The sequence below is a fragment of the Dasypus novemcinctus genome, chromosome 17 (assembly GCF_030445035.2).
Source record: "Dasypus novemcinctus isolate mDasNov1 chromosome 17, mDasNov1.1.hap2, whole genome shotgun sequence".
Taxonomy (NCBI): Eukaryota; Metazoa; Chordata; class Mammalia; order Cingulata; family Dasypodidae; genus Dasypus; species Dasypus novemcinctus.
In genome coordinates, this window is record NC_080689.1 from 58,695,280 (window position 1) to 58,723,162 (window position 27,883).

A 27,883-nucleotide genomic window follows, 5' to 3' on the forward strand; every position below is an offset into this window, starting at 1 on the left:
AAAGGTCAAAGATGTCCTCAAGGATTCAGGCCTTTTCTTTCCTTCCTCCTGGCCATTTTCAGTGGTCTGGCTTTTTGTCATGATTACAAGATGATGCAAAAGCCTCAGACATCACATCTTCACACTACAGTGTACCAAGAAAGAAGGAAAGGAATGGGTAGGCAAAGAACCTTTTGTTCTGGAATTAACTGCACACTCTCACAAACAGGGAAGAAAATCTTTCTAAAATTCTCCAACAATTTCTCTTATAGCTCATTGGCCAGAACGGGTCATATGTCTACCTGTAGCCTAATGACTAGCAAAGAAGAATGGAGTTAAAGTGATTGGTTTAATTATAATTTATCCCCTGGGATTTGGGCGGTACTTACCTTCCCTGGGCCCATTGCTATAACTTTTAGCTGAGAGGGACTCTCTTAGCAAGGAATAAGCAGTGGTCATGTTGGTTAGGCAACCAAGACTATCTGCAGCACTCTCCATACTGCCCATTGCCTACTTCTGCATTATTTTCAGCTAAGCCCTTCCACTTTACAGTCAAGCCACACTTGCTTCTTCTAGTTCTCCAATGCATTTCACACCTTCTTGTGCTCTCCTGCCCCGCCAGTGGGTGTATGGAGACCACGAGGACAACAGGGTACCCGAGAGAGGGAGTGGGCAGATGGCGGGGAAGAACCACTCAGAGCCGCACCATAGTGTGTCGTCTTCTTCCGTTTATTCTTTTTGTACAGAGCAAGCTTATATAGCGTCTTAAGCATTCGTGTTGCAAGGGGATTGGTCAGGGCTGGAACAAGACCTTATATGGCTTGGAAAGGGCTCCGGGGGAAAAAGGGGCGGGGAGAGGGCAGGAAGCAGGGGGAAACAGTGCTGAATCATGCCGCCTGCCATTTTTTCTACTGGTGTGGGGCGGTCCGCAAAATGGCGGGCGCGCCCCCAACACCTTCTGGATTTTGATTGTACTGCTCCTTGTGTTCTTCCCCACCTTGCCACCTTGCTCTTCAAGCCTGCTGCCTTTTGTAGGAAATCTTTCAAATACCTTGGCCATTCAGTTCCATGATTTCCTCACTTATAGTAACCTAATCCTCCACCCACTTTAACAATTTATTTCATGGCCATTCCCAAGATTTGTCATTAACTGCATCTCCCTGTAAGTCTCAATTTCCTACAGTTACAACTAAATGGCAGGTTAATGTGCCTAGCTTACAAAGCAATTCCCAGTGTCTGCCTTGAATTTGTTTACAAACAGCTCAGGAAATGAACTCTCCTAACACGCTGGTTTTGTGAATCAAAAGACAAAAATTCACAACTGCTGGAGTTGTTCCTGTTTCCATCCCTATCTTAATCTCCTTACTTTTGGGGACTAAGCTTCCAGAAATAAAACAGACCACTGTTATTTCCTCATCTTTCCCTTCCCAGTATTTTCTGTGAACCACTGTCTCTGAATTACTGTACAGAAAAATGAGAGAGAAGGATAATTCGTATTTTGGCTGTCAAAAAAAGTAGCATCCCTACATAGAAAAATAATTGTCCAAATTTCTGGCATGGCACAGATTTTTGAATCTCTATTGAGTCAGGAGGAGAGAGTGGAAAAAGGAGTATCTTTTTTTCAGGGAGTTTCTGCTTCAAAGGTTAAGCCTAGGCATGCTTAGGTTTTTTTTTTTTTTTTTTTTTTTTGCAATTTAGCTCTGTCTTATAATCAGTGGGAATCTTGTACAAATTTTGGAACTTGGTTCTTTATAAGTTTTTGGCATTGTGATTTTTTTCTGTCTTTTAGAGAGAAGTTAAAAGGTACTATATCGGAGGCTACTAGACAGATAACACATTTAAACCAGAATTCTATTTAGTTTTGTTTTCTTTAGCTAAAAATTCAGTAGTTTCAAATATCCCACAAAAGTTAAGCCATTTTACAGTATTTTAGAAAGCATTCTATTTACTTCTGTTAAAAAAAAGTACATAAATTAGTGGGGAAAATGTATTTTAAACTGCTTCACACATTATACAAAGAAGGAACTATGAGAAATGAAGAACAAAAATAAAAATACCCCTGGATAAAATCCACATGTCCAAAAGATGATTCAGAATGTTATAAATAACTCACATGAGGTAAAGCAAGCATGCAATATTTATATGTCATTCTCTGAAGAAAGTCGCATATTTTATTGATCCTCAACTTCTTTCTTTAGCAGAACAACAATAAAAGCTTAGTGTATATTATCAAGAAGTCCAACTATTAGGCCCACACAAAGCCCAGATTATTTTAAGGTGAGTTTGCTTCCTTTTCTTCTGATTCATCATCCATAACCTAAAGCCAAAACAAAGAGAATAAGAAAAGGATTAGAAAGTACTATTTTCCTGATAATATAAATTATTCATCTGAAGTACTCTATTCTGTAACAATGCATTGAAATCCAGTAAGAATAAATCTACCCAGAGCCCCCTCAAAGTACAGAGTTTGCATCATAACCTGATACCCTAACAATGTGAAGGCAAATTAAATATTAGCAAATTAATTAAAGCACCGGTCCCTTTTCCTGTCTCAAAAGAGGCTTCTAGTAGCAGAGTTTCAGGTAGGCAGAGAAGACTATAAATGATTAACTGGAATTGCCTAGCCATAAGACTAATTGACTTTTAGCCATTTTTCCATAGCATCTTATTTAATTAAATATATTCTGGGGAATGATAATAAAATGTTATTTTATATATATGTAACAGAAAAGTGAATCCCTAAAAAAAGTAAAGAAACAAAAGACTACATTGGCAATAAATTATTTTGGTCTCATTCAGAGAAAAAAAAACCTCTTTAAATCTTAGAAAAATTGTGAAGACTTTAATTTCTAATGAGTTAAGAATACGAATGGGGAAACGGACTTTGGCCCAGTGGTTAGGGCGTCCGTCTACCACATGGGAGGTCCGCGGTTCAAGCCCCGGCCTCCTTGACCCGTGTGGAGCTGGCCCATGCGCAGTGCTGATGCGTGCAAGGAGTGCCGTGCCACGCAGGGGTGTTCCCCGCAGGGGAGCCCCACGCGCAAGGAGTGCACCCTAAGGAGAGCCGCCCAGCGCGAAGGAGGGAGCAGCCTGCAGAGGAATGGCGCCGCCCACACTTCCCGTGCCGCTGACAACAGAAGCAGACAAAGAAACAAGACGCAGCAAAAAGATACAGAAAACAGACAACCGGGGGAGGGGAGGGGAATTAAATAAATAAAAAAAATAAATCTTAAAAAAAAAAAGAAAAAAGAATACGAATGAATGCCTGAAGAAAAAAATGAAATGATTAATATTTTTCCATGAGTTAATGAATTACTCAAATAATAAAAACCAAATTCTTTGGAGAGGAAAAGAGTTTGTAAGACCTAGTAAATTTTTTTCTCCCTATCACACCTACTCCAATTAAAATGCCAATTCAAGTTTATAATCTGACTGACAATTCATCACCCCACCGCACCAAATGAATAAAAATGTTCCTTTGTCAATCCACCAAAGTGTCAATAATGCTATTGGGGGGGAAAAAAAATCAAGTAGGGGATAATGAAAAAAATAAATAAAAAAAAAAATCCACATGAATCTGATTTTTGTCCAGACAATCAACAGAAAAATAATTTTCTCATGGTTTCTCTTCTGGGGTGATTAAAATGAGTGTTATTTTAAAAAAATTGATATTTATATCCATTCCCAGCAACACCCAATCCAAAGAATTTTGTCAAGCAGCTCCTGTTTTGTTTGGAATTATTCCTTGCGGCCGCCCCTCGGGCTGAAGTGTGGTTTGCTGGCCTGGAGGGGGGCGGCGGCCGCAGTAGGCCTATTCCAAACCGCTGCCCCCATAATAGGGTGGTTGGTCGGGCCCACCGCCACCCCTGAAGGGAGCTCGGCATGGGCGCAGAGTGCCCTCGGGTCTCCCCTTCTCGGCAGCCATGCTTCCGCGGCCGCCCCTCCTCCCGGATAGCGCCACACGATGCCTTATGAGGCAACACCCTTCTTCTTTCTCCCTGCGCAGGCGCAGGGCGGAAAATTCCAGTCTGCCCTTTCCCTCCCCCCAACAGCAGCAACAGCCAGGCGTGGGCGGGAAACTCAAGTCTGCCCTCCACCCCAGCAACAGCAGCCACCAATCCCTGAACCCCGCCACTTCCCCCCAGCAACAGCAGCCACCAATCACTAAACCCTGCCACTTCCCCCAGCAACAGCAACAGCCAATCCCTAATCACCACCCCTCCCCCTTCCAGTACCTCCCACTGACCTTTCTCCGGCAACCAATCAGAACAGGGCGTGGCTTCGACCAATCAGCCTTCCCCAGCCCCTATAAAACTGTTGCCTCTCCCTCAATAAAGTGGACTTGCGTGTTTACCTTGTCTCCGCAGTAGTTCTTCTGCCGTGCGCCCTCCAGTCCTGAGAGCCCCCGACAAGGGCCTGGCCTCCCTTGTCCCCAGTTCGTCACCTGCTTCTCCGGGCGACCCCGTCAGCCGAACCGCGAAACCCCTGTGAGACCGACCCCTCGTCTGCTGCCGGACCGACCCCTCGTCCCAAGCGCGACCGATCCCTCGTCCCAAGCGGGACCGACCCCTCATCCTGAGCTGGACCGACCCCTCGTCCGCAGCCAGACCCCACCTCTACCGACCGAGCAAACCGTCACAATTCCTGCATTTGGAATAATATACCCAAATACTTATTTGGAATACTATGTCCAGGACATGTGTAAGACATAGGGCTAAGAATTGCAGAGGAATGAATGCACAGACATAGATATGATTTCAGGTCTCTCAAGCAGCATAAACATAAAGCTGAAATAAACACAGAGAAAGAGGTTTTGGAACAGTCAAACAGAGCTTAATTCCAAGTAGTCAAGAGATAAGAACTTCAAAGACAAGGTGTATTGGGAGGTACCAGGGATTGAACCCAAGATCTCCTACATGGGAAGCAGGTGCTCAACCACTGATCTACATCTACTCATCTTGGTCCAATGGATTATAAAATCCAAAAATATCAAAATTTTTTTTTGAGCTATTTGATTGAACCCAAGACCTGTATGTGGGAAGCTGGTGTTCAACCCCCGAACACACCATCTCCCCTGAATTGATTTTTACATTTATTTTGCTTATTGTTTGTTTCCATTTTCTTTAGGAGGCACTGGGAGCCAAACCAGGGACCTCTGATGTGGGAAGTAGGTGCTCAACCGCTTGAGCCACATCCACTCCTCCAAGATGGATTTTTTTTTTTTTTTTTCAGTGAGAAGGTGATTTATTGTGAGTGCACAAGTAAGAAACGTGGGGAATCTTCCTCAAACCAGTTCAAAGTGAAAATGGGAGTTAGGGTTTTATACAGGGGTAGGGGAGAAGAAAAACAAGTAATGTCAGGGGTCTTATGAGGAGGGTACATGCGATTTCTCAGTCCTGCATTGCCTTAAGCATGTTCAACTTGTCCTTGGTTTCAGCAGTCAATAAACCACAGTTTAGATACAGTTGTGCAGGTGCAAGGTCTTCATTGCTCCTTTAACAGCCAAACGCTCAAGGACATCTAGCATTTTGTCTCTGAGAAAAGTTACAGATTTACACCATTCTGTCTGGTTTTGCTTTGGGATGTTATTTTATTCTTGCACGGGCTTTGGAAATCTGGCCCCTGGGCAGCGCCGGGAGCCCCAAGCCTGCCAGCCTCACCCCGGAGCCCCTTTCGGCTTCTGGCAGCTCTGCAGGGGGTGGTCCCGGAGGGAATTGGGGAGACTCCTGGGCGCCCGCCAGCCCGGCTGCGCCCTGCATTCTAAGATGGATTTTAATACTGCCCAGCAATGAGTGATTCTCAAAGGAACCAAGAGAAGGGATGCCCTTTTTTTAAGGAAACAGAATTACCTCAGGAGCTTTTCTAAATTTCTCATTTCCACACACTCTTTCCCTCCTTGATAATCCTTCACATAAGGCCTTGACTCTTGGTTCAGAAGCACTGCAGTGAGAGTCACTAATACTGCTGAGAAGATGGTGTCCTATATTCCCTAGGTATCTTGGGGAGGAAAAAATGCTGACATCATGCTATAGATAAAGCCCTATAACCCTATTCAGTTTTACTATATGACAAAGTTTGGTTTCTAGATGAGCTGCTGGTCTCCATGCTTAAGAACAAGTAGATAAATGTGAGGTAGAGGAACTCTTCAATTTCTAAATCTGGATAAAACTGTAGCATGTTTGAATTCCATTTTTCAGAATTTTTCTACAAAGCAGCAGTATTTCCTCTGTTTCCTTATTTATAAAATGACTTCACTTACTATGCTGTGTTTTCAGAAGATTAAATGAGTTAATATTTGTGAAAATGCCTGGCACACAGTAGGCACTCATAACACTAAAGTTGTCTCTAAAATAGGCAGTTTTCAAATATAATAAAAACTGCAACACAGTTTTTGTTCACAGTTTTGAAGAAAAAAATAATGAATTTCTTTTCCAGTATTTATTTTTATAATAAATCTAAACTGTCACATAATATTGACCTACCTGTTCTACACCTTCTACTTCTGGAATATAAAACTGCAGCATGTTCTGAATTCCATTTTTCAGAGTAATGATTGAACTGGGGCAGCTGGTACAGGACCCTTGGAGTTTCAGCTGTACGATGCCATCTTCAAAGCCTTTGTAGATTACATCTCCTCCATCTTCCTGCACAGTTGGCCTGTGGTCACAGAATATTGATTTAAAAGAAGAAAAGTTTTCATTGAAAACAATATTCAGTGAGGCTCAGTACTTATATAGTTCTACAGTTTAAAAAGTTAGAACTACTTCTACAATGAGAATAACTGTGATTAAGTCTAACTTGTAATGTGTTTTTTTTTATGTTCACATAAAACACCAAAATTCATTCATACTAAAATTTACTCTTACTTTTATCTTATTGATCATCTGTTTATATATTTAAGAGCATTTAACTGTAGTGATTACCTAAGATATACTTATTTACTTCTTTCAGGTGGGGGAAAGTCAGCTGGTTGGTTTTTTTTTTTTTTTTTTAGGTAAAGTTTTCAATGAAACAGAACATGAATACAAAAAAATGCATAAATTATATATGTGCAATTCAATAATTTTTCACAAAGTAAACACATTTTTAATGACCACCCAGCCTAAGAAACAGAAGTTCCCTTTGAGCTTCTTCCTAATCGTTTTCCCCAACTAAGGCAACCGATATCCAAATTTATATTAGTATTGATTAGTTTTGGCTGGGTTTGAACTTTATAATTTATAAATAAAAACTCCATTTAGGAATCATACAATATCTACTCTTTTGTAACAACTCTTTCTTTTTGTGAGATTTATCCAAAATGTTGGGTATAGTAATAATAGTTCATTCAATCTCACTGCTTCATGGTATTCTATTAGGTGAATATGCTGGAATTTATTTATCCATTCTGTTGATGGGTATTAGGGTCAATACCAGTTTTTGGCATTTACAAACAGTGCAACTATGAAGAATCTTGTGCAATAGATGGTTTAGAAGTACACATACATTCAGATTTCATAGATACTACTAATAGTTTTCTGAAGTTGTATACACTTACATTCTCACTAGCACTGTAGTTCCTGCTGTTCAACATCCTCACCAACTATTAGTATTGTCATTCTTAATAGTTTTAACCATTCTGGTGGATATGTAGTGATACTTCATTGTGGTTTTAACTTGAATTTTCATAATGACTAATGAGGTTGAACACTTTTTCATGTTGGCCATTTGGTTACTGTCTTTTGTGAAATGCCTGCTCAGGTCTCTATTTGTTGTCTTCATTAGCAATTCATAGGAGTTCTTTACATAGTCTGTCACGTATGTATGACAAATGTCTTCTCTGTGGTTTGCCTTTTTATTGCAAATGGTATTCTTTTGATGAAGAAACACTCATAATTCATCCAATTTATATGTCTTTTCCTTGATTTTTATCTGTTCTCCTATGTCCTATTGAAAAAAAAAGATTTGCCTACACAAAGGTCATGGAGATATTCTCCAATTTTAAATTTCCCCTGTGAGTTCTTTTTTGACTCAGGAGTCTTTTTGAAGAGGATTGCCTCATTTCTACATATTTGGGGGTTTTATAGTTACCTTTTTTTTTTTAAGGATTTATTTTATTTATTTCTCTCCCCTTCCTCCCACCCCTGCCAGTTGTCTGCTCTCTGTGTCCATTAGCTGTATGTTCTTTTCAGCAGCACTAGGAAACTACGTCTCTTTTTTGTTGCATCTGTGTTTTGCTGCATAAGCTCTGTGTGTGTGCAGCGTCACTCCTGGGCAGGCTGCACTTTCTTCGCATGGGGCGGCTCTCCTTACAGGGCGCACTTCTTGTGTGTGGGGCTCCCTTACATGGGGGACACCCCTGCGTGGCACAGCATTCCTTGTGCACATCAGCACTCCTTGTGCGCATCAGCACTGCACATGGGCCGGCTCTACAAGGTCAGGAAGCGATGGGTTTGAACCCTGGACCTCCCATGTGGTAGGCAGATGCTCTATGAGGTCAGCCAAATCCACTTCCCTATAGTTACCTTTTAGTAACTGATCTCTAGCTTAATCCCACTGTAGTCAGAGAACATTTTCTCAATGATTTCAATTCTTGAAATTTGTTGAGAATTGCTTTATACTTCAGCATATTTTGGTAAATGTTCCATGTATACTTGAATAAATACTTTGTTCTTGTTGGGTACAGTGTTTTACATATGTCAATTTGGCCAAGTTTGTTAATCATGTTGTTCAAAACTCTCATAGCCTTACTGATTATGTGATCTATTTGCTCTATTTGTTATTGAGAGAGATGGATTAGTCTCCCACTATAATTGTGGATTATCTATTTCTTCTTTTAAAGTATTTTTGCTTCATTTACTTAGGAGCTATATCGTTAGGTGCATACAAGTTTAAAATTAGTATATACATGAATATAAATAGTATATATTCTTGATAGAAATGACACTTTAGGAGAAACGGACTTTGGCCTAGGGGTTAGGGCATCCGTCTACCATATGGGAGGTCCGTGGTTCAAACCCCGGGCCTCCTTGACCCGTGTGGAGCTGGCCATGCGCAGTGCTGATGCGCGCAAGGAGTGCCCTGCCACGCAGGGGTGCCCCCCGCGTGGGGGAGCCCCACGCGCAAGGAGTGCGCCCGTGAGGAAAGCCGCCCAGCGTGAAAAGAGAGAGCAGCCTGCCCAGGAATGGCGCCACCCACACTTCCCGTGCGGCTGACGACAACAGAAGCGGACAAAGAAACAAGACGCAGCAAATAGACACCAAGAACAGACAACCAGGGGAGTGGGGAGAAATTAAATAAATAAATAAATCTTTAAAAAAAAAAAAAAATGACACTTTATTATTATGGGAGATCCCTTTTTATCTCTAGTAATGCCTTTTGCTATAAATTACATTTTGTCTGATATTTATATAATTGGATCATCCTTATCTTATTCAGTCTTTGCATGCTATATATTTCTGGATCCTTTTCCTTTAAACCTTATATTTAAGATGTCTATCTCTTTTTAAGCAGCATATAGTTGGCTTTTTAAAAATTCAGTCTCACAATCTTATCTTTTAATTAATCTACTTACACTTAAATGTAGTTTTCTATATATTTGGGTTTATAATAGCATATTATTTGTTTCCTATTTTGCATTCTTTAATCAAGCATTTTTTTTATTATTCCATTTTCCCACCTCTGTAGGTTGTTGGTTTTAAATTCTTTCACTACTCATTTAGTATTTACCATACAATGTGACTACTTGATTTATTAGAATTTATATAAAATAATGTCACAACCTAAGAACATTTCCTTTAACACCCACCACATCTTTTTATTTTCATCATGCATTTTAATTCTAGATATACTTAAAACCCTATAGGACATTGTAAGATCTTTTTTGCCATATACTATATGTCTCTCATGCATTTTCCCTATATTTCCCATCCTCTTATTCTCTTTGTACTTTAATCTGGATATTTTCTATTGATCTATATTCCAGTTCACTAATTCACAATTCTCTTCAACTGTATACAAATTGATGTTAAACTCATCTAAATGAGTTCTTAAGTTCCATTATTATATGTTTTGGTTTAGAACTTTTTAAAAATAGATTCTAGTTTTGTGAAGAAATTCTTCATCGACATCTACTTTCTTGAACATTTTAATCACTATGTCTGATGACTTTTTTTTTAAAGATTTATTTAGCCCTTCTCCCCTCACTGTCTGCTCTCTGCATCCATTCACTGTATAAAATTTTTTTGAGTCTGCTTGTCTTCTCTTTAGGCAGCACTGGGAACCCATCCTGGGACCTTCTGAAGTAGGAGAGAGGGCTCAGTCTCTTTTGCCACCTCAGCTCTCTGGTCTGTGGCATCTCTTATTGTCTCTCTTCTGTGTCTCTTTCTGTTGCGTCATCTTACTGCGCCAGCTCTCTGCTCAGACCAGCACCCCTGCACAGGCCAGCACTCCTGCGCGGGCCAGCACTCCTGTGTGGGCCAGCACTCCTGCGTGGGCCAGCACTCTGCTCAACCAGCACTCCACTTGGGCCAGCTTCGCAGTGCAGGTCAGCTCTCCGCTTGGCCAGCTAACCAGGTGGGCCAGCTTGCCTTCACCAGGAGGCCCTGGGAACCGAACCCTGGACCTCCCATATGATATACGGGAGCCCAAATGCTTGAACTACATCCACTTCCCCTGGTAACTCTTAATATCTGAGTTACCTGTGGATCCGTTTTATTTCTGTTTGGTCCAGTTTCTAGGTATGCCTGCTACATTTTGACTAAATTAAGGATACTAGTATGAAAAGCTAAGGTGACTCTGGGTTACATTACATTAGAAAGGATTCATCCTATCTTCTGGCAGCATCTCAATCCAAAATGGAATTAAACTAACTCAATACTGGATTGTACTCTTTTTATGATTTGGTATACCTCTGGGTCATTCCCACTTTTAGGGTCTACTCCTCCAAGGAGCCTGACTGACAGTCTGGGTGTTTCCTGAGGTATCTCCTCCTTGAAAGATCCTAAAGTTCCAATTTTTATCCCCTCCAGTACCATAAAGACTGCCAAAACTCTGCTCTGCCTTTCAACAGCTTTTTGTTTTCTTAGCATCCTAAACTACAAAGCTAAGAATAAGAAAGTGCCTTGTGGGGAGAACCTCTGAATACAAAGCTTTCTTTTCTGAACTTCCCTTCTCTCTGGGATCTTGGCCCTTTAAGTAAAGGCTTCCCTGGCAACCCAGAATTTTAATTTTTGTCTTTCTACCTTAGCAAATTTTTTTCTTTCTTTACTTTTTTAAAGATTTATTTTTATTTATTTCTCTCTCCTTCCCCCTCTCCCCCCACAGTTGTCTGTTCTCTGTGTCCATTTGCTGCATGTTCTTCTTTGTCCGCTTCTGCTGTTGTCAGTAGCAGGGAAATCTGTGTCTCTTTTTGTTGCGTCATCTTGCTGCGTCAGCTCTCCATGTGTGCGGCACCATTCCTGGGCAGGCTGCACTTTCTTTTGCGCTGGGCGGCTCTCCTCACGGGGCGCACTCCTTGTGTGTGGGGCTCCCCTACGCGGGGGGCACCCCTGCGTGGCACGGCACTCCTTGCGCGCATCAGTACTGCATGTGGGCCAGCTCCACGTGGGTCAGGGAGGCCCGGGGTTTGAACTGCAGACCTCCCATGTGGTGGACAGACACCCTATCCATTGGGCCAAGTCCGCTTCCCTTCTTCATTTTTTTTAAAACTTTATTTTTAAAGAAATTTTAGATTACAGATAAGCTACACTGAAAATATAAGGGATTCCCATATACCTTTCCCATCTTCCCCTACTGTCACATTTTCCCCTACTAAAACCATCTTACATTAGTATAGCACATTTGCTAAAACTGATGAACAAATATTGAAGCACTGCTACTAACTGTGGTCTATAGTTAACATTGAGGTTTACACTTTGCACCATACATTTTTATAAGTTTTTACAAAATGTATAATGGCCTGTAACCACCAATGCAATGTCATGCAGAACAATTCCAATTCCTTAAAAATGCCCTATGTTCTACTATTCTTCCCTCCTCTTCCCCTCAGAACCTCTTGTAACCACTGTCTTTATATCAATGTAACAAGTTTTTCTGCTACCACAATAGTAAGTCTACTTTGGTCCATGGTTGGATTCCACTCTTAGTTTGTTTATTCCTCAATCCTGAGGATTTGGGGATGGTGATGCCTGCTTGCTTCAGAATGAGAAAGGGAAAGCAAATTTGCTAAAAACTCAATGACTTCTTCTGATTCTTAGCAGCTGCCCTCTGGCCAGCTCCTCATATTCTGTCTTCATGCCAAGAATCAGCAAATGCTCAAAGACAGGAAAAAGAGTGTACAGAATGTTGGCCTCACATCAATGGACTTCACTTATCGCCAAGATCTCGGCAGCTGAAATCTTGGTTGCTTTGGCAGCTCTCTAATGACTTCCAACAAAATTTTTGAATTGTATTTTAACTAGTTTTTCTAGGAGTTCTCAGCAGGACCAAAGGTGTGCTACAAGTAGTAGAAGATTTTTTGTTCAGCACTCATTTAGATCTATTCTTTATGGGAAATAGTCTGAAAACAGATACTCCTTCGTTCTTCACAATTCTCCCAAACATTACTAAATCTTTTTTGCCTTCTAAGAAATTTGGTATTATAACAATATCAAACCTAAATGGTGACTGTGAAAGATAAATTTCTTCACTAACAATATTTAAATGGATTGTTTCATTAATTTTGAATGAATGAAGAGAATGTACAAGTTTAAATCAACTGTCGTGGCCACCTAATGTAATGTGGTTTACATTAACATGTACTCATTTTGGAACTCTACTATAATCTCACAACCACCAAAAGTATTTTGCTATAACGAAAACTGTCTCTGCAATTACTGGTTTCGGGAAGAAGGATAAGCACATACCGTATTCTACTATCTAACAATTCCTTAATCATTGCCACAACTTCATCATCTTCTTCGGATGCTAGAAATGATCATAATAAAAATTAACAACTGTAAGAATTTTATATCTATGCAAGTACAGGTATTAAAGATGTTAATTTCATGGCTCATTAACACATAAAAGCATAGCGCATGAGACTTGGTGCAGTAATAAAACCAATTTCAAGGAAATGAAAAAATATTCATTAGATTCTCTGAGGAAAAAATATAGGGATCAAAAATATAGGAATCAAAAACTGATTCAAGGGAAGCGGATTTGGCCAAATGGATAGGGCATCCACCTACCACATGGGAGGTCCAAGGTTCAAACTCAGGGCCTCCTGACCCATGTGATGAGCTGGCCCACGCGAAGTACTGTTGCACGCAAGGAGTATGCCCTGTAAGGAGAGCCGCCTAGCACGAAAAAGGTGCAGCCTGCCTAGGACCGGTGCTGCACACACACCAAGAGCTGACATAGCAAGATGATGCAACAAGAAGAGACACAGATTCCAACAAAAGAACACACAGCAAATGGACTCAGAGAGCAAACAACTGGGGATGGGGTGGAGAAGGGGAGAGAAATAAATAAAAAATAAATCTTAAAAAAAAAAATTGATTCAATATTCAGTGATAAAGGTGGGTATACTGAAATGAAATATCTTGAGTTACACGTCATGTTAAGGTTTGAAATTTTTGATCAGTAAATTTATAAACTTTCATCATTCTTAAGGATGGAAAAGTGGCAGAAGAAACAGAAGCTCTCTAGATTTTGTTGGAAACTTTGAGATAAAAAGGCACATCTAGTTTGTAAATTAAGTTATATCGAACATGTTGGCAAAAAAACAAACCAAAATATTAAAGATAACACTTAGTGATGATAAGGATTTAAGAAAAGCTGAAAATCTTGTTGTTTTTTAAAAATAGATACTGGGGATTGAACCATGGAAGTGCAAAGCAGGTGATCAACCACTGAGCTACACCCACTCCACTAAGCTGAAATTCTTACACGCTGTTAATGTACATGTAAATTAGAAAAGTTGCTTTGGAGAGCCTTTACATATTATCTAAAAAACTGTAGACCCTTTCAACACAGCAATTCTACTTCTAGGAATGTACTCTAAAGAAATACTTCACATGTGCACAAGGAAACTTGTATAAGTATGTCCAATGCAGCAATGTTTGAGTAGAAACCTCTCAATGGGACATAAGTAAAGGAATTAATTACCTATAGTTAATTCATATAATGAAATACTTAAAAATAAACTAGATCTACATTTTTAAAAATGGAGATATTTTGAAAATACATTCAGTGAAAAAGGAAAGGTACAGTAAGATCAAAGTTATTTAAATTTTAAGAAAAAAAAAATCAAACCTATATATTTTCTGCAGACTTACCTGTGTAACAAAAGTATAAAAACAAACCAACCTTATTATACACATCTCTGAAGAAGAGAAAAGAGATGGGTGTTGGGAGGTTTTAGCTGTATCTTTAATATTTTATTTGAAAAATAGGTCTAAAAGAAATTCTGGCAAAAAGTTAACATATTTAAATATAACTAGAGAACAAAGTGGTATTAAATTATTTTCTGCATGCTAGACAAGTTTTATCATTAAAACATTAGTTGTATAATAGATTGAATTTGTACAAAAGCTTTAAAAAGGGCAGGGTAAAAACTAATAAATGTCAAGCTTTGTTCCCTCTGGAATTGGCTTTAGAGATAAATATATTAAATGATAAGTGTCTTGCCAGTATTTCTGAAATTAGAACAAATAGGAATAAAATGCAAAAGTCTAAAAGAAAAAGATAAATATTAATTATTCAAAGCAATGTTACCTGCTTCTCCTGAAGATGTTTCCTCTGTAACAAGAGGTAAACCAGATGCAAAGAAGTCCATGATTGTTGCATAAATATCTGGTTTGAGTAAATTCCAGTCTAACTCTTCACTTTCCTATAAACATTTGAAGGAAAATACTTCAATATCTCCACTTAAGGGCAAAGAGAAGTACAAAAAAATACCATGTATCTTTCAGGAATCTTTTTCTATTTGCTTCCTATACTATGCAAAAACATCCATTTCTAGAAAATACATGTCAGTTAAGATCAGGTCAGCTCTTAAAGGGCATGGCTTAATCTTAGAACACCCTCCATTCATTTAGTCATTCATCAAACTTTATTAAGTGGGTTGTATATGCCATGTACCATGCAGGAGGTATAAAATAATTAAAATATATTTTTCATGAAGTGAAGAGAACTGAAATAGTGAATGGGCTCTCTGCCTTTAAAGAAAATGATAAAGAAATTTCCATTTTCTGAAAGGAAACAGGATAAAAGTTCTAGATCAAACATACAGGATATGTTGCAACTATTCAAAAAATTCAACTTAAGAGTAATGAAAAAACTAAACGATACAACTGTATAACAAAAACATATGTCTTACCTATGACTACTCTTTTGGAGGACTTGTGGACTGTCAACATGACTGGTACCCACAAGAAAGATTCCCTACTGTTTCACCTCTATACCTTGCCAAGTAATTGATTCCATAATAAAAGATAGGATTATTAAACATTTAAATCGTACCAACAACTTTTAAGAGAAAAGCACAATTTTTGTTTTTTAAAGGAGAACTTGGGAAGTGGATATGACTCAAGTGATTGAGCTCCTGCCTACCACACAGGAGGTCCATGGTTTGGCTCCCCGTGTCTCCTAAAGAAGACAGTGAGGGAAGCAGATGTGGTTCAAGTGATAGAGCTTCTGCCTACCATATGGGAGGACTTGGGTTCAATCCCTGGGGCCTCCTGGTGAAAAAGAAGAAGAGAAAGCATGCCTGCGTGGCCAGCCAGTTTCCATGCATGTGCCCACATGGTAAGCCAGTGCCCACAAGAGTGCCTGTGTGGTGAGCCAGTGCCCGCACGAGTGCCCATGTGGTGAGCCAGTGTCCCACACAAGTGAGTCATGCAGCAAGATGATGATGCATCAAAAAAGAGACAAGGGGAGAGTCAAGGTGAAGCACAGCAGAAACCAGGAACTGAGGTGGTACAATTGACAGGGAATCTCTCTCCCCATCAGAGGTCTCCAGGATCAAATCCTGGTGAATCCTAGAGAAGAGAAGACAACACAAAAAGCAAAAACAGTAGGGTGGGAGGAGGGGAAAGGGGGGGAAAAAATAAATAAATCTTAAAAAAAAAAGGCAACAGAATGATGCAACAAGAGATACAAGAAGAAAACAAAATGAGAGGCACAACAAAGCAGGGAAGAAAGAAACAAAGCAGGGAATGGAAGAGGCTTAAGCAATTAGGTGCCTATCTCCCACATCAGAGGTCCTGGGTTCAGTTTCCAGTACTTCCTGAAGAAATAAGATGAACAGACACAGCAAGTACACAATGAGGATGTAGGAAGAAATAAATAAAGTAAATCTTAAAAAAAAAAAGAGAGAGAGCTCTTTAGGAGGGAAAATTATTAGATGAAGTCGATGTAGACTCCCAGGGTGCCAATGCCTAGAGCCTATGCTTAACTGCTATTAAAAATTGAGTCAATGTGGATAAAATGAACTATTTTTGTCAAAGATTAAGAACAAATCAGGAAAAAAGCAAAACAAACAAAAAAACCATAAAACAGGAGCTGGTTAGCTCAGGGGTTGAGTGTCAGCTTCCCACACACATGAAGTCCTGGGTTCAATCCCCAGGCCTGGTACCTCCAAAAAAAAAAAAAAGTTAAGATAAAATGGGTACTATTTCAGATTCAAAAGTAAAACTAGTGAGAGATGCCTTAAAGATTTGGAAAGGGAACTAGTTCTAATTAAAATTATAATAAATTTATTTGGAAGATGGTTTAAAGCAACACCTCCAGAATTCCAGTAAATAGTGGGGTCTCCTAGGTAGCCTATCACTGAAAATAGGTAAATATGATAAGACCATGAAGAGGGAAGTTATTGAAAGAAAACCAATCAAATTTACCATTCTACCTAATTAGTCCTAACTTGGAATGTTATCTATTGTTTCACTTAAGAAAAATAGGAGGGCTGAAATGTTTCAAAAAGGACACTAAATAATGAAGGGAAAGAGAAATTTAAAAAAACAACAAAAACTCACCCCCCCCAAAAAAAAAATCAAGGAAAAAACAAAACAAAACCTTGTAAAATATGATCACATTTTCATCTATAAAAAATTTTTAGGGAAACGGACTTTGGCCCAGTGGTTAGGGCGTCCGTCTACCATATGGGAGGTCCACGGTTCAAACCCCGGGCCTCCTTGACCCGTGTGGAGCTGGCCATGTGCAGCGCTGATGCGCGCAAGGAGTGCCGTGCCACGCAAGGGTGTCCCCCGCATGGGGGAGCCCCACGCGCAGGGAGTGCACTCGTGAGGAAAGCCGCCCAGCTGAGGAAAGCCGCCCAGCGTGAAAAGAAAGAGCAGCCTGCCCAGGAATGGCGCCGCCCACACTTCCCGTGCCGCTGAGGACAACAGAGGCGGACAAAGAAACAAGACGCTGCAAATAGACACCAAGAACAGACAACCAGGGGAGGGGGGGGAAATTAAATAAATAAATAAATCTTTTAAAAAAATTTTTTTATATATTATGCACTGTATGTAAAAATAACTATTTTTAAATAAAGTTATACTTAACCTTTTATTAAACGAAGACAAGAATACCTAGTTGTAAGAATTAAATAAGTAAAACACTTAGCATCATAACTGATATGGTGGAAATAATAAATGCTTTTCCCTTTTTTGCCCTTAAAAATATTTTCATATGAAGACTAAAGGAAGGTCAGAGGTCTACACAACAATGAAGACTGGGGACTGGTTAGCACACAACTGTTCACTACAACCTTATATTCATGGAAATCACTTGAAGCCTGAATATTCAGTTTAGGAAACTTGACATCACTGTTTGCTTTAATAAAAATTTAACTGAATGCCAACAATGTGCCAGGCATTGTGCTAGGTGAAGATGAACAATCTTTATCTTCATGGAGTTTACATTCCAGTATGGGAAACACACCTAGCAAAACAAACAAAAACTGCTAAACAATAGGTGCAATGAAGAAAATAAGCTAGAGAGTGGGCTGCAGGGAGTGCCACTTCAAGGATGGTCGAGGAAGGGCTTTCTGAGAATGTATTCTTCTGAGAATTTAGAACAAATAACACTGTAAACAACAGGTTAAAAAGTTTAAGAATTGGGATATATACAATACCCATAGGGACTGAGATTGCCACCAAGGAGGAAAATCATATTTCTCTTCACTACATACAATGCTACAAGAAAACATTGGACTAGATCTATCAAGTCACTAGCCAGTATGCCCATTTTTTTATGGCTCATGAAGTACCCAGAGTAATCCCTTCTTCAAATTGCTTATGGGGAGTCTTGCTTTGGTACAATATAGCACAAGTGATTAATTTCAGTGGATACAAATGAATTAACAGATTGAAAAAGGACACACAGTTCATATTTCGGTAGTTCATTTCCCATTAATGTAGTAGACTTAAAAATGAAAAAGCCTTTTTGAGCAGATACTCCCTCCACTGTTGGAAAAGGTGGCTAATTTAGCTTGATTTTTTTACATTCAGAGATTAACCAAGTGCTGTTCTTATTTGTAGAGCTCTGAATGGTTACTGCAGAGTGATGAGAGTGTATCAGATGCCATGATATAAGTGTTTTCACTTTATAAGGAGATATATATTCAATCATTCTGTAAGTCAAAAAAAACTTTTTTTACTCTATCAATTTAAATTGAGAATTGCTAAAAATAGTATTTGGAAGCCTAAATTCTAGTTCTGTCAAAGATGAGTTTTGGCCCTGTTGCAGGCTAGCTATTGTAATCTTGGACACTACATTTAACCCTCTGAAACTTAAAATTTTTCCTTCTGAGGGACCTGGAAAACAGTTAATTTCAACTTAAAAGCTCTATTAAATAATTAACTTGAGAAATGTGAGAAGTAATTTTTAATAACAGTATGTGTAAAACACATTAAGAATGGAAATTTTGGAGAGGGGCACTGGGCTCAGAAAAGACCAAAAGTGCTTCAAGTCTTATTTATATAATCCTGTTCACCTTTGTAACAGTGATGAAATCTGGTCCAAAGAAGACACTTTTTACTCCTTCAATCCTGAATAACTGCCTGTAAATTAGGAAAAAAGAAGAAATAAGTAAAATCTTTTATTATGGAAAAGTTTAAACACAAACAAAAATAAAAACAGCCTCCATGTAACCATCAACAGCTTCAACAATTATCAATTCTTTAAATTTTTAAAAAAGATTTCTATTTTTTATTTATTTCTCTCCCCTTCCCTCCCCCATCTCCCGTTGTCTGCTCTCTGGTCCATTCACTGTGTGTTCTTCTGTGTCCGCTTGCATTCTTGTCAGTGGCACCAGGAATCTGCGTCTCTTTTTGTTGCATCATCTTCCTGTGTCAGCTCTCCATGTGTCACTCCTGGGCAGGCTGCACTTTCTTTGCGTGGGGTGGCTCTCCTTGCAGGCGCATACTCCTTGCACAAGGGGCTCCCCTATGTGGGGGACACCTGGGCGTAGCATGGTACTCCTTGTGTGCATCAGCACAGTGCATGGGTCAGCTCACCACATGGGTCAGGAGGCCCTGATTTGAACCCTGAGCCTCCCATATGGTAGGTGGATGCTCTATCAATTGAGACAAATCCACTTCCCAACAATTATCACTTTATGGCCAATCTTGTTTCATCTTCTTACCCTACAATCCACCAATCCCATTTGTATTAACCCAAAAGAAATGAAAGAAAATGTTCCACCAAGATTATACATGAATCTTTATAGCAGCTTTATTTATGATAGGCAAAAAATAAAAAAACAAAACCACCTGGGAAATGTCCATCAAATGGTGAATGAATAAACTGTGGTATTATCTATACAAGGTAGTACAACTCAGCAATAAAAAGGAATAAACTACAGATACATGGAATAACAAAGACTCTCAAAAGCATTATGCTAAGTGAAAGAAGTCAGATACAAACCACCATATAGTTCTATTTATATGAAATTCTAGAAAAGGCAAAACTATATAACAGATAGAACATCAGTAGCTATCAGGACCTGACGGCAAAGCAAGAGAACTGAGAGTAAAGGAACTTTTACAGTGCTAAAAATGTTCTATATCTGGACTATTGTGGTGGTTACAACTGAATATATTTATCAAAACTTATAGAATTGGATACCTTAAAACTGATTAATTTTAATGCATATAAATCATACTTCAGTGAAGCTGATTTTTAAAAATCCTGTGAGAGACAGGAAGATTATAATTGGAAAAGCTCCTACAATGAATTCTGAGATGCATCTTCCTTCCCCAACTGCCGAAGTATGTAACATACCTAATACAGTACCTAGCACACACTCTAGAGCAGCTTCCTTTCTCCTAACCTTAGGAGTAAAAGGTAGTCATAGTTTTCCTTTTCTTCATCTGCAACTGCATGAATACTATTGGAATTATTACTGTTTTTGAAACATTTAGGAATGTCTGAAATTATGTCATCTAGGTTCTTCCCGTAGCCACTCAATATATAATTTTAAAATATTTATCTTTGGTTGCATTTTATAATCCAATAAACAGAAGTACAGGACTTCAGTAATTCCCTTGACTAGCTCAGTAAATTAGCCTTTGGTTCCTCTGCAGAGCCTTCTTCTCCAATGAAAGGACCATGCAAAGGAATCAACTTAATCTCTGGCCAAGTCAGGAGGACTGCTTTAAGCAAGAGTTCACAAATTCCGTACTAAAAAGAAAGAAAAAGCTGAAGCAGGAATTTCAGACATTATTACACATAATTTGCCACTTAAGATACCTCTTTGGGACAAACTTCAGTTTGTCAATGTGGAAAATAAAATATAGGTTTATCTCGGAGATATTACAGGTTCAGTTCCAGACCACTGCAATAAAGTGAATTATCACAGTAAAATGAGTCATGTGAATTTTTTGCTTTCCCAGGCATGTAACAGTTATGCTTACACTCTACTGTAGTTTATTAAGTGTGTAATAAAAAAACAGATGCTGGACATTGTGTGCCTGCCATGGCCCACTGGGTGGACTGGGGGAGAGTGTAGACTACAATGCAGACCACTGTCCATGCGGTGCAGCAGCGCTCCAAAATATATTCACCAGGTGCAGTGAATGTGCCACGATGATGGAAGAAGTTGTTGATGTGGGAGGAGTGGGATGGGGGGGTATATGGGGATCTCATATTTTTTTAATGTAACATTTAAAAGAAAATAAAGAAGATGAAAAAAAAGATGTATGCAACTCAAAATGTCCAATTTAACCACTTGCAAGGATACATAATTCAGTAGCATTAATTATATCTGCAATATTGTGACTCACCAATATCCATTACCCCAACTTTGTCCTCACCTCAAAAAAGGAACACTGTATATCTATAAGCAGCAACACCTCCCCACATGCATTGCCCATTAACCTATAATCAACTGTTTCTATTAAATTTGCTTCTTCTAGATAACTCTTATCAGTGAGATAATATAGTATTTGTCTCATGTGTCCAGCTTATTTCACTCAACATGGTGCCTTCAAGGTTCATCCGTGTTGTAGCATGCATCGGAACTTCATTTCTTTTTACAGTAAAACAATATTCCATTTTGTGGATATACAATATTTTGTTTATCCAAACATCAGTTGATAGACACTTGGGTTGCTTCCAACTTTCAGCTATTGTGAATAATGTTGCTATAAATATTTGAGTACAAGTATCTGTTCAAATCCCTTCTTTCAATTCTTACGGGTATATACCAAGAAGTAGGAATGTAGGGTCATATGACAATTCTATTTTCAACTTTTCTGAGGAACTTCCTAATTATTTCCACATTGGATGCACCATTTTATAAGATCAAATGTGTAAGAATTCCTATTTCTCCACATCCTTGTCAACACTACTATAATATTATTTCAAATAATAGTCATCCTCCTAGTGCCTATAAAGTAGTATCACATTCTGGTATTTTTTTTTTTAAATAATTTCAAACTTAAGACAGTTGCAAAAATAATACAAACCTCATACAGAGAATTTCAACATACCCTTATCTCCTCAGATACACAGATCCACAAATTTTAACATTTTGCCACCTTTACCTCAACTTACTATCTCCTTCCTTTCTTTTCCTCCCTCCCTATCTTCTGAAGATCTGAGAACACACTGCATACATCCTCCTCCTTGAACATAGTACTTCCATGTACATTTCCTGCAAACAAGGACATTCACTTATGTAATCATGTTAACTGCAGTTATCAAGGTCAAGAAATTTAAAGTTGATATAAAGCTTAAATTCTATATTCCAATTTTTCTTATGTTTCAATAATGTCCTTTTGAGATTTTCCTTCTCTTAGTTACTATCCAGTACCATATATTGCATTTTAAATGTCATCTCTTTAGTTTATCTTTTAAACTGTAGAAACATATACAACATAAATCTTCCCATTCCAGCCCCTCCCAAGCATACCATTCAGTGGGATTATCGCATTCAGAGTGCTGCAGTACCCTCACTACTATCCATTGCTACAAGTTTCCCTTCACCCCAAACAAAAGTCCTATGCTCATTTTGCATTAAATATTAATTGCCTTACTCCCCGTCACTGGTTACCTGTACTCTAATCTCTGTATTTGTAAATTTGCAGGTTCTCTGATTTTTTGTGTGTGGTTACCATGGGACTTAATATGCTAAATCTACAACAATCTCATTTTTGTTTGATAATAACTTAACTTTGATAATATACACCATGTTCCTAAAACCCTCCATCCCCCCACCATTATGTAGTTCCTGTCACAAAGTACCTTTTATACATTGAGTCCAGGACAACTAATTTATTATTACATTTTAGGCATTTGTCTTTTAGATACTGTAGGGAGTAAAGTGTAGTTACAAACAAAAAATACGATACTACTGATATTTATATTTACTCATATCATTATCTTTACCAGAGATCTTTACTTCCTCGTGTGACTTTAGTCAATTGTCTAGTATCCTTACCTTTCAAGCGCAGAACTCCCTTTAGCATTTCTTAAAGAGCTGGTCTAGTGGTGATGAAGTCCCTTAACTTTTGTTCATCTGGAAATACCTTAATTTTTCCTTTTTTAAAAATTAATTTATTGAAATATATAACACACACACAAACCTACACAAACAATAAGTGTATAGTAATAGTTGTGAACTTACAAAACAAACATACATAACATCATACAGGATTTTCATAACTCACCCTACCACCAACACCTTATATTGTTGTTAAATCTTTTTAACTAATGATTAAAGAGCATTGTCAAAATATTACTACTAACCAAAGTATTTTCCCCTAACCCTCCCTATTATTATCTTTATATCATTTATATATAAACATACATAAACAATTAAGTGTATAGTAAAAGTTGTGAACTTATAAAGCATACACGCATAACATCATACAGGGGTCCCATACATCAACCCTCTACCAACACCTTGCACTATTGTGAGATGTTTGTTACAAATTATGAAAGAATATTGCCAAAATCTTACTACTAATTATAGTTCTTATCTTACATTTGGCGTTTTTTTCCCCAAACCCACCTTACTATTATCCACAGTATGCATTTGGCTCACTTTCAATACTGCCCCATTATCAACACAGTACATCTTTGGTATAGATGCAAGAATATTATATTATTACTACTAACCACAGTCAATAGGTCATTCCGGTTTATTTTTCCCATGCTTTCCCAACACCCTGCAGTAGTTACATACATTTGCTCTAGCCAACAAAGGACACTTTTGCATCTATACCATCAACCACAATTCACATCGACCTCTTGGTTTACTGTGCTATTCAGTTCCTAGATTATTCTCTAGCATTCTGACAACTGGCATTTATATACCTAGATTACCATTTTCAGCCACATCCCCATTTATAAACTAGCTATTACTCATTATTTGTTACCATCCACTCTATACATTTCCACACTTTTACAGCATAACTAATTAAAACTTCTACATACACTAAACATCAATAGTCAATCTCAGTCCTCTTATTTCTGTTAATAATCCACCACCTACCACCAGGTCTTGAAGATATTTTCCCACAATTTCTTCTAGAAGTTTTATGGTTCTTGCTTTTATTTTTAGGTTTTTGAACCATTTTGAGTTAATTTTTGGATAAGGTGAGAGAGAAGGGTCCTCCTTCCTTCTTTCGGCTATGGATATCCAGTTCTTTCAGCACCATTTTGCCGAATGGACTGTTATGCCTGAGCTGTGTGGGTTTGACAGGCTAGTCAAAAATCATTTGACCATACATGTAAGGGTCTGTTTCTGAGCCATCAGTTTGGTTCCATTGGTCTGTGTGTCTGTCTTTATACCACTATCATGCTGTTTTAACCACTATGCTTAGTAGTATGATGTAAAATCCAGAGATATGGGTTTGCTTTTCCTTTTATGTTTCTGGCAATTCAGGACCCCTTACCCTTCCAAATAAATTTGATAATTGTGTTTTCAATTTTTTTTTAAATGCTGGTGGAAATTTTATCAGGGTTGTATTCAATCTGTTTATCAATTTAAGTAGAATTGACAACTTAATGATATTTAGTCTTTTAATCTACAAGCATGGAATGTTTTTCCAGTTATTTAGGACTTTTTTTATTTCTTTTAACTTTGGGTTGCAGTTTTCTGAATACAAGTGCTTTACAGTGTTGGTTAAGTTTATTCTTATTCAAGTTTTATCTATCATATTTTATTTTCACCACTCTTTTGACACTTTTAATTACTTTTATTGCTATAATCTTCATTTCTAGACTCTCTTCCTGGCCTCTTCCTCCTGTCTTGTCTTTTCAGACTCTAGCACACCCTTTAATATTTCCTGAAAATCTGGTCTCTTGCTTAGAAATGCTCTGTTTCTGTTTATCTGTAAATAGTCTAATCTTACCATCATTTTTTTTAAAGATTTATTTTTTATTTATTTCTCTCCCCTTTCCACCCCAGTTGTCTGCTCTCTCTGTCCATTCGCTGTGTGTTCTTCTGTATCCACTTTGTATTCTTGTCACTGGAAATCTGTGTCTCTTTTTGTTGCTTCATCTTGCTGCATCGGCTCTCCATGTGTGCAGCGCCATTCCTGGGCAGGCTGCACTTTTTTCACGCTGGGTGACTTTCCTTAAGAGGCACACTCCTTGCGCATGGGGCTCTCCTGAGTGGGGGACACCCCTGTGTGGCAGGGCACTCCTTGCGCACATCAGCACTGTGTGTGGGCCAGCTCTTCACATGGGTCAGGAGGCCCTGGGTTTGAACCTTGGACCTCCCATGTGGTAGGCAGATGCCCTAACTGTTGGGCCAAATCCGCTTCCCTAGCCCTCATTTTTGATAGACATTCTTGCTGGATATAAGATTCTTGGCTGGAAGTTTTTCTCTCATAGTATCTTAAATATATCAGACCACTGTCTCCTTGCCTCCACGGTTTCTGGTGAGCAATCAGCACTTAATCTTATTGGGTATCCCTTATATGTTATGCATTGCTCTTCTCTTGCTGTTCTCAGAATTCTCTCCTTGTCTTTGGCATTTGACATTTTGATTAGTTTTGTCTCGGGGTTGGTCTATTTGGATTTTTTTGGATGGGAGTACATTGTGTTTCTTGGACATGGATATCTATGTCCTTCAACAGGGTTGGGAAATTTTCTAACATTATTTCTTTAACTGTTTCTTCTGTACCTTTTCCCTTCTCTTCTCCTTCTGGGACACCCATGACACATATGTTTGCACATCTCTTGCTGTTTAGGTCCCTGAGACCTTGTTCAATTTTTTCCATGCTTTTCTTCATGAGTTCTTTTGCATGTTCACTTTCAGAGGCCATTTCTTCAAGCTCACCAATCCTTTCTTCTGCATCCTCAAATCTGCTATTATATGATTTCAATGTTTTTAAAATTTCATTTATTGTGCCTTTCATTCTCATAAGATCTGCTATTTTTCTATGCAGGATTTCAAATTCTTCTTTGTCCTCATACAGTTTCTTCTTAAAATCTTAAATCTCTTTAGCCATTCATTGAATTTAAGGAGATTTGTTTGAACATCTATGATTAGTTGTCTCAACTCCTTTACATCATCTGGAGGCTTATCTTGTTCCTTTAACTGGGCTATAGCTCCTGTTTCTTGGTGTGGATTGTAATTTTTGGTTGGTGTCTTGGCATCTGGCTTATTAGAGTATTTATTCTGGGTGTGGTTTTTCTCTTTAGTTTAGGGCTTCTTGCCCTTTCTCCCTTGCTGGTTGTGCAGTAGGAGCCAAGGGTATAATTGGTGCTATAAACTGTGGAGGCTCGAGCTGCCCTCATTGCCCCAGGGACTGATGAAACTTCTCCCAACGTTCTCCTTTCCCAGAGGTAAGGAAAGAGTCACAGTTGTGTGGAATAATCAAAATCGTGCAGGCCTAGGCTGTGGCTGTCCAGAGAGACTGATGAAGCTTCACACTCCTTTCTCCCCTGCCTGGGGCAGGGATGGAGCTGCAGGTGTGAGCAGCAATCTATGCAGTGCGGGTCCAAGATGACCGCAGTTGTCCCATTAGACTTCAGATTATTCAGTTTGTGGCAGCCAAAGGTACCCAATATGACCTGGATAGGCTGGTGCAGAGCTAGCTAGCCTCCTCCTTGCCCGAGGTGGAGCTGAAGCTTAGGCAGGGCTGCAGGCTGATTGGGGTGGAAGAAACCAGTTCCTACCATCACTGTGATATTTGGTCAGCCAGCTTCCCCTCAGGCTGGGGGCAGAGCCAAAATGGTGGCCACTGGCCTCTTTCCAACTTGGACAGATTCACAACCCAGCTGTTCCCCAAGTTATTCCTTAGCCATCCAAGTCTACCAATCAGTAGCTAAAACCGGCAGCCAATCATCCCCTCTTCCCATTTTTGGGAAATGGAGCTTCCAATTCCAATCACAGAACAGCTCCTGGGCAGCTTATGCCACCAGAGTAGGACAATTACTGGCCTCCGCGGCTTAGCTGGCAATTTCCCGGAGAGGCTAGTGCAGGTTCCTGCAGCTTCCTCCCTGTCAGAGGTGGGGCTGGGGCCTAGGCTAGAGCTGCAATCTGACCCGGATGAAAAGAAGCCAGTCCCCACCCGCACTGTGATTCTCAGTCCGCCCCACTTCCCTTTGAGCCAGGCGCGGAGTTAAGATAGTGGCTCTCAGCCTCTTTCTGAAGTGGATAGGCTCAAACTTTAACTGTTCTAAGGATTATACTTTCACCTGCTGAATTTACTCATCAGTAGCTGAAGTTGGTGCCCAACCATCTCTTCCTCCCCCTTTTTTTGGGAAAGTGGAGCTTTCAATTCCAGCCGTGGAACAGCTCCCGAGGCAGCTTATGCCTCCGGTGGAGGATGGGCACTGGCCTCCGTGGCATGGAGCCTCTACTTACGAGTCTTCTCGGCAGATGGGCAGTCTCCTCCTTCCATTCCTTCAAGGATGTTGCAGGATGCCCTTCTGGCCTCCTGAAGCCCCCAAACCGGTGCTTCAGCTAGCTCAGATAGCTCTGGGTGTTTACTAACTGCCCTGTAGCAGGAGTTGACTCTAGGAGCTCCTTACTCTTCCGCCATCATGCTGGTTGTCTTCTCTCTCTCTCATTTTTGAAAGACAATTTTTCCAGACATAGAATTCTTGGTTGGCAATTGTTTGCTTTTAGCACTTTAAAAATATCTTTCTACTGCTTTCTTGCCTCCATGCTTTCTGATGAAAATTGGCACTTGTATGTGACATGTTGTTTCTCTCTCATGACTTTCAGAATACTGTCTTTATCTCTGGCATTTGACAGTTCTATTGTAATAAGGCATGGTGTGTACCTAATTGGGTTCATGCTGCTTGGAGTTTGTTGAGCATCTTGCATGTATATACAATTTCTTTTGTTAAGAAAATTGTTTTTTCTTTTCTCCTAGGACCCCACAATACATATATTGGTATATTTCATGGTGCTCCACAGGTTTCTTAGGCTTAGTTAACATTTTTCATTCTTTTTTCTTTCGGCTCCTTAGCCTGA

The 27,883-nt window shown here is 39.2% G+C and overlaps 1 protein-coding gene across 1 annotated transcript in view; it reads right to left on the reverse strand.

Moving 5' to 3' along the window:
• Positions 1-689: 689 nt before the first annotated feature.
• Positions 690-27,883, reverse strand: part of NFU1 (NFU1 iron-sulfur cluster scaffold) — a 46,196-nt gene continuing 19,002 nt past the window's right edge. The window contains exons 4-8 of the mRNA XM_058278701.2: positions 18,938-19,004; positions 14,716-14,830; positions 12,864-12,924; positions 6,462-6,636; positions 690-2,296 (exon numbers count right to left, since the gene is read on the reverse strand). Coding sequence (XP_058134684.1) covers positions 2,252-2,296; positions 6,462-6,636; positions 12,864-12,924; positions 14,716-14,830; positions 18,938-19,004 — 463 coding nt within the window. The 3' untranslated portion in view covers positions 690-2,251. The remainder of the gene's footprint in view (positions 2,297-6,461; positions 6,637-12,863; positions 12,925-14,715; positions 14,831-18,937; positions 19,005-27,883) is intronic.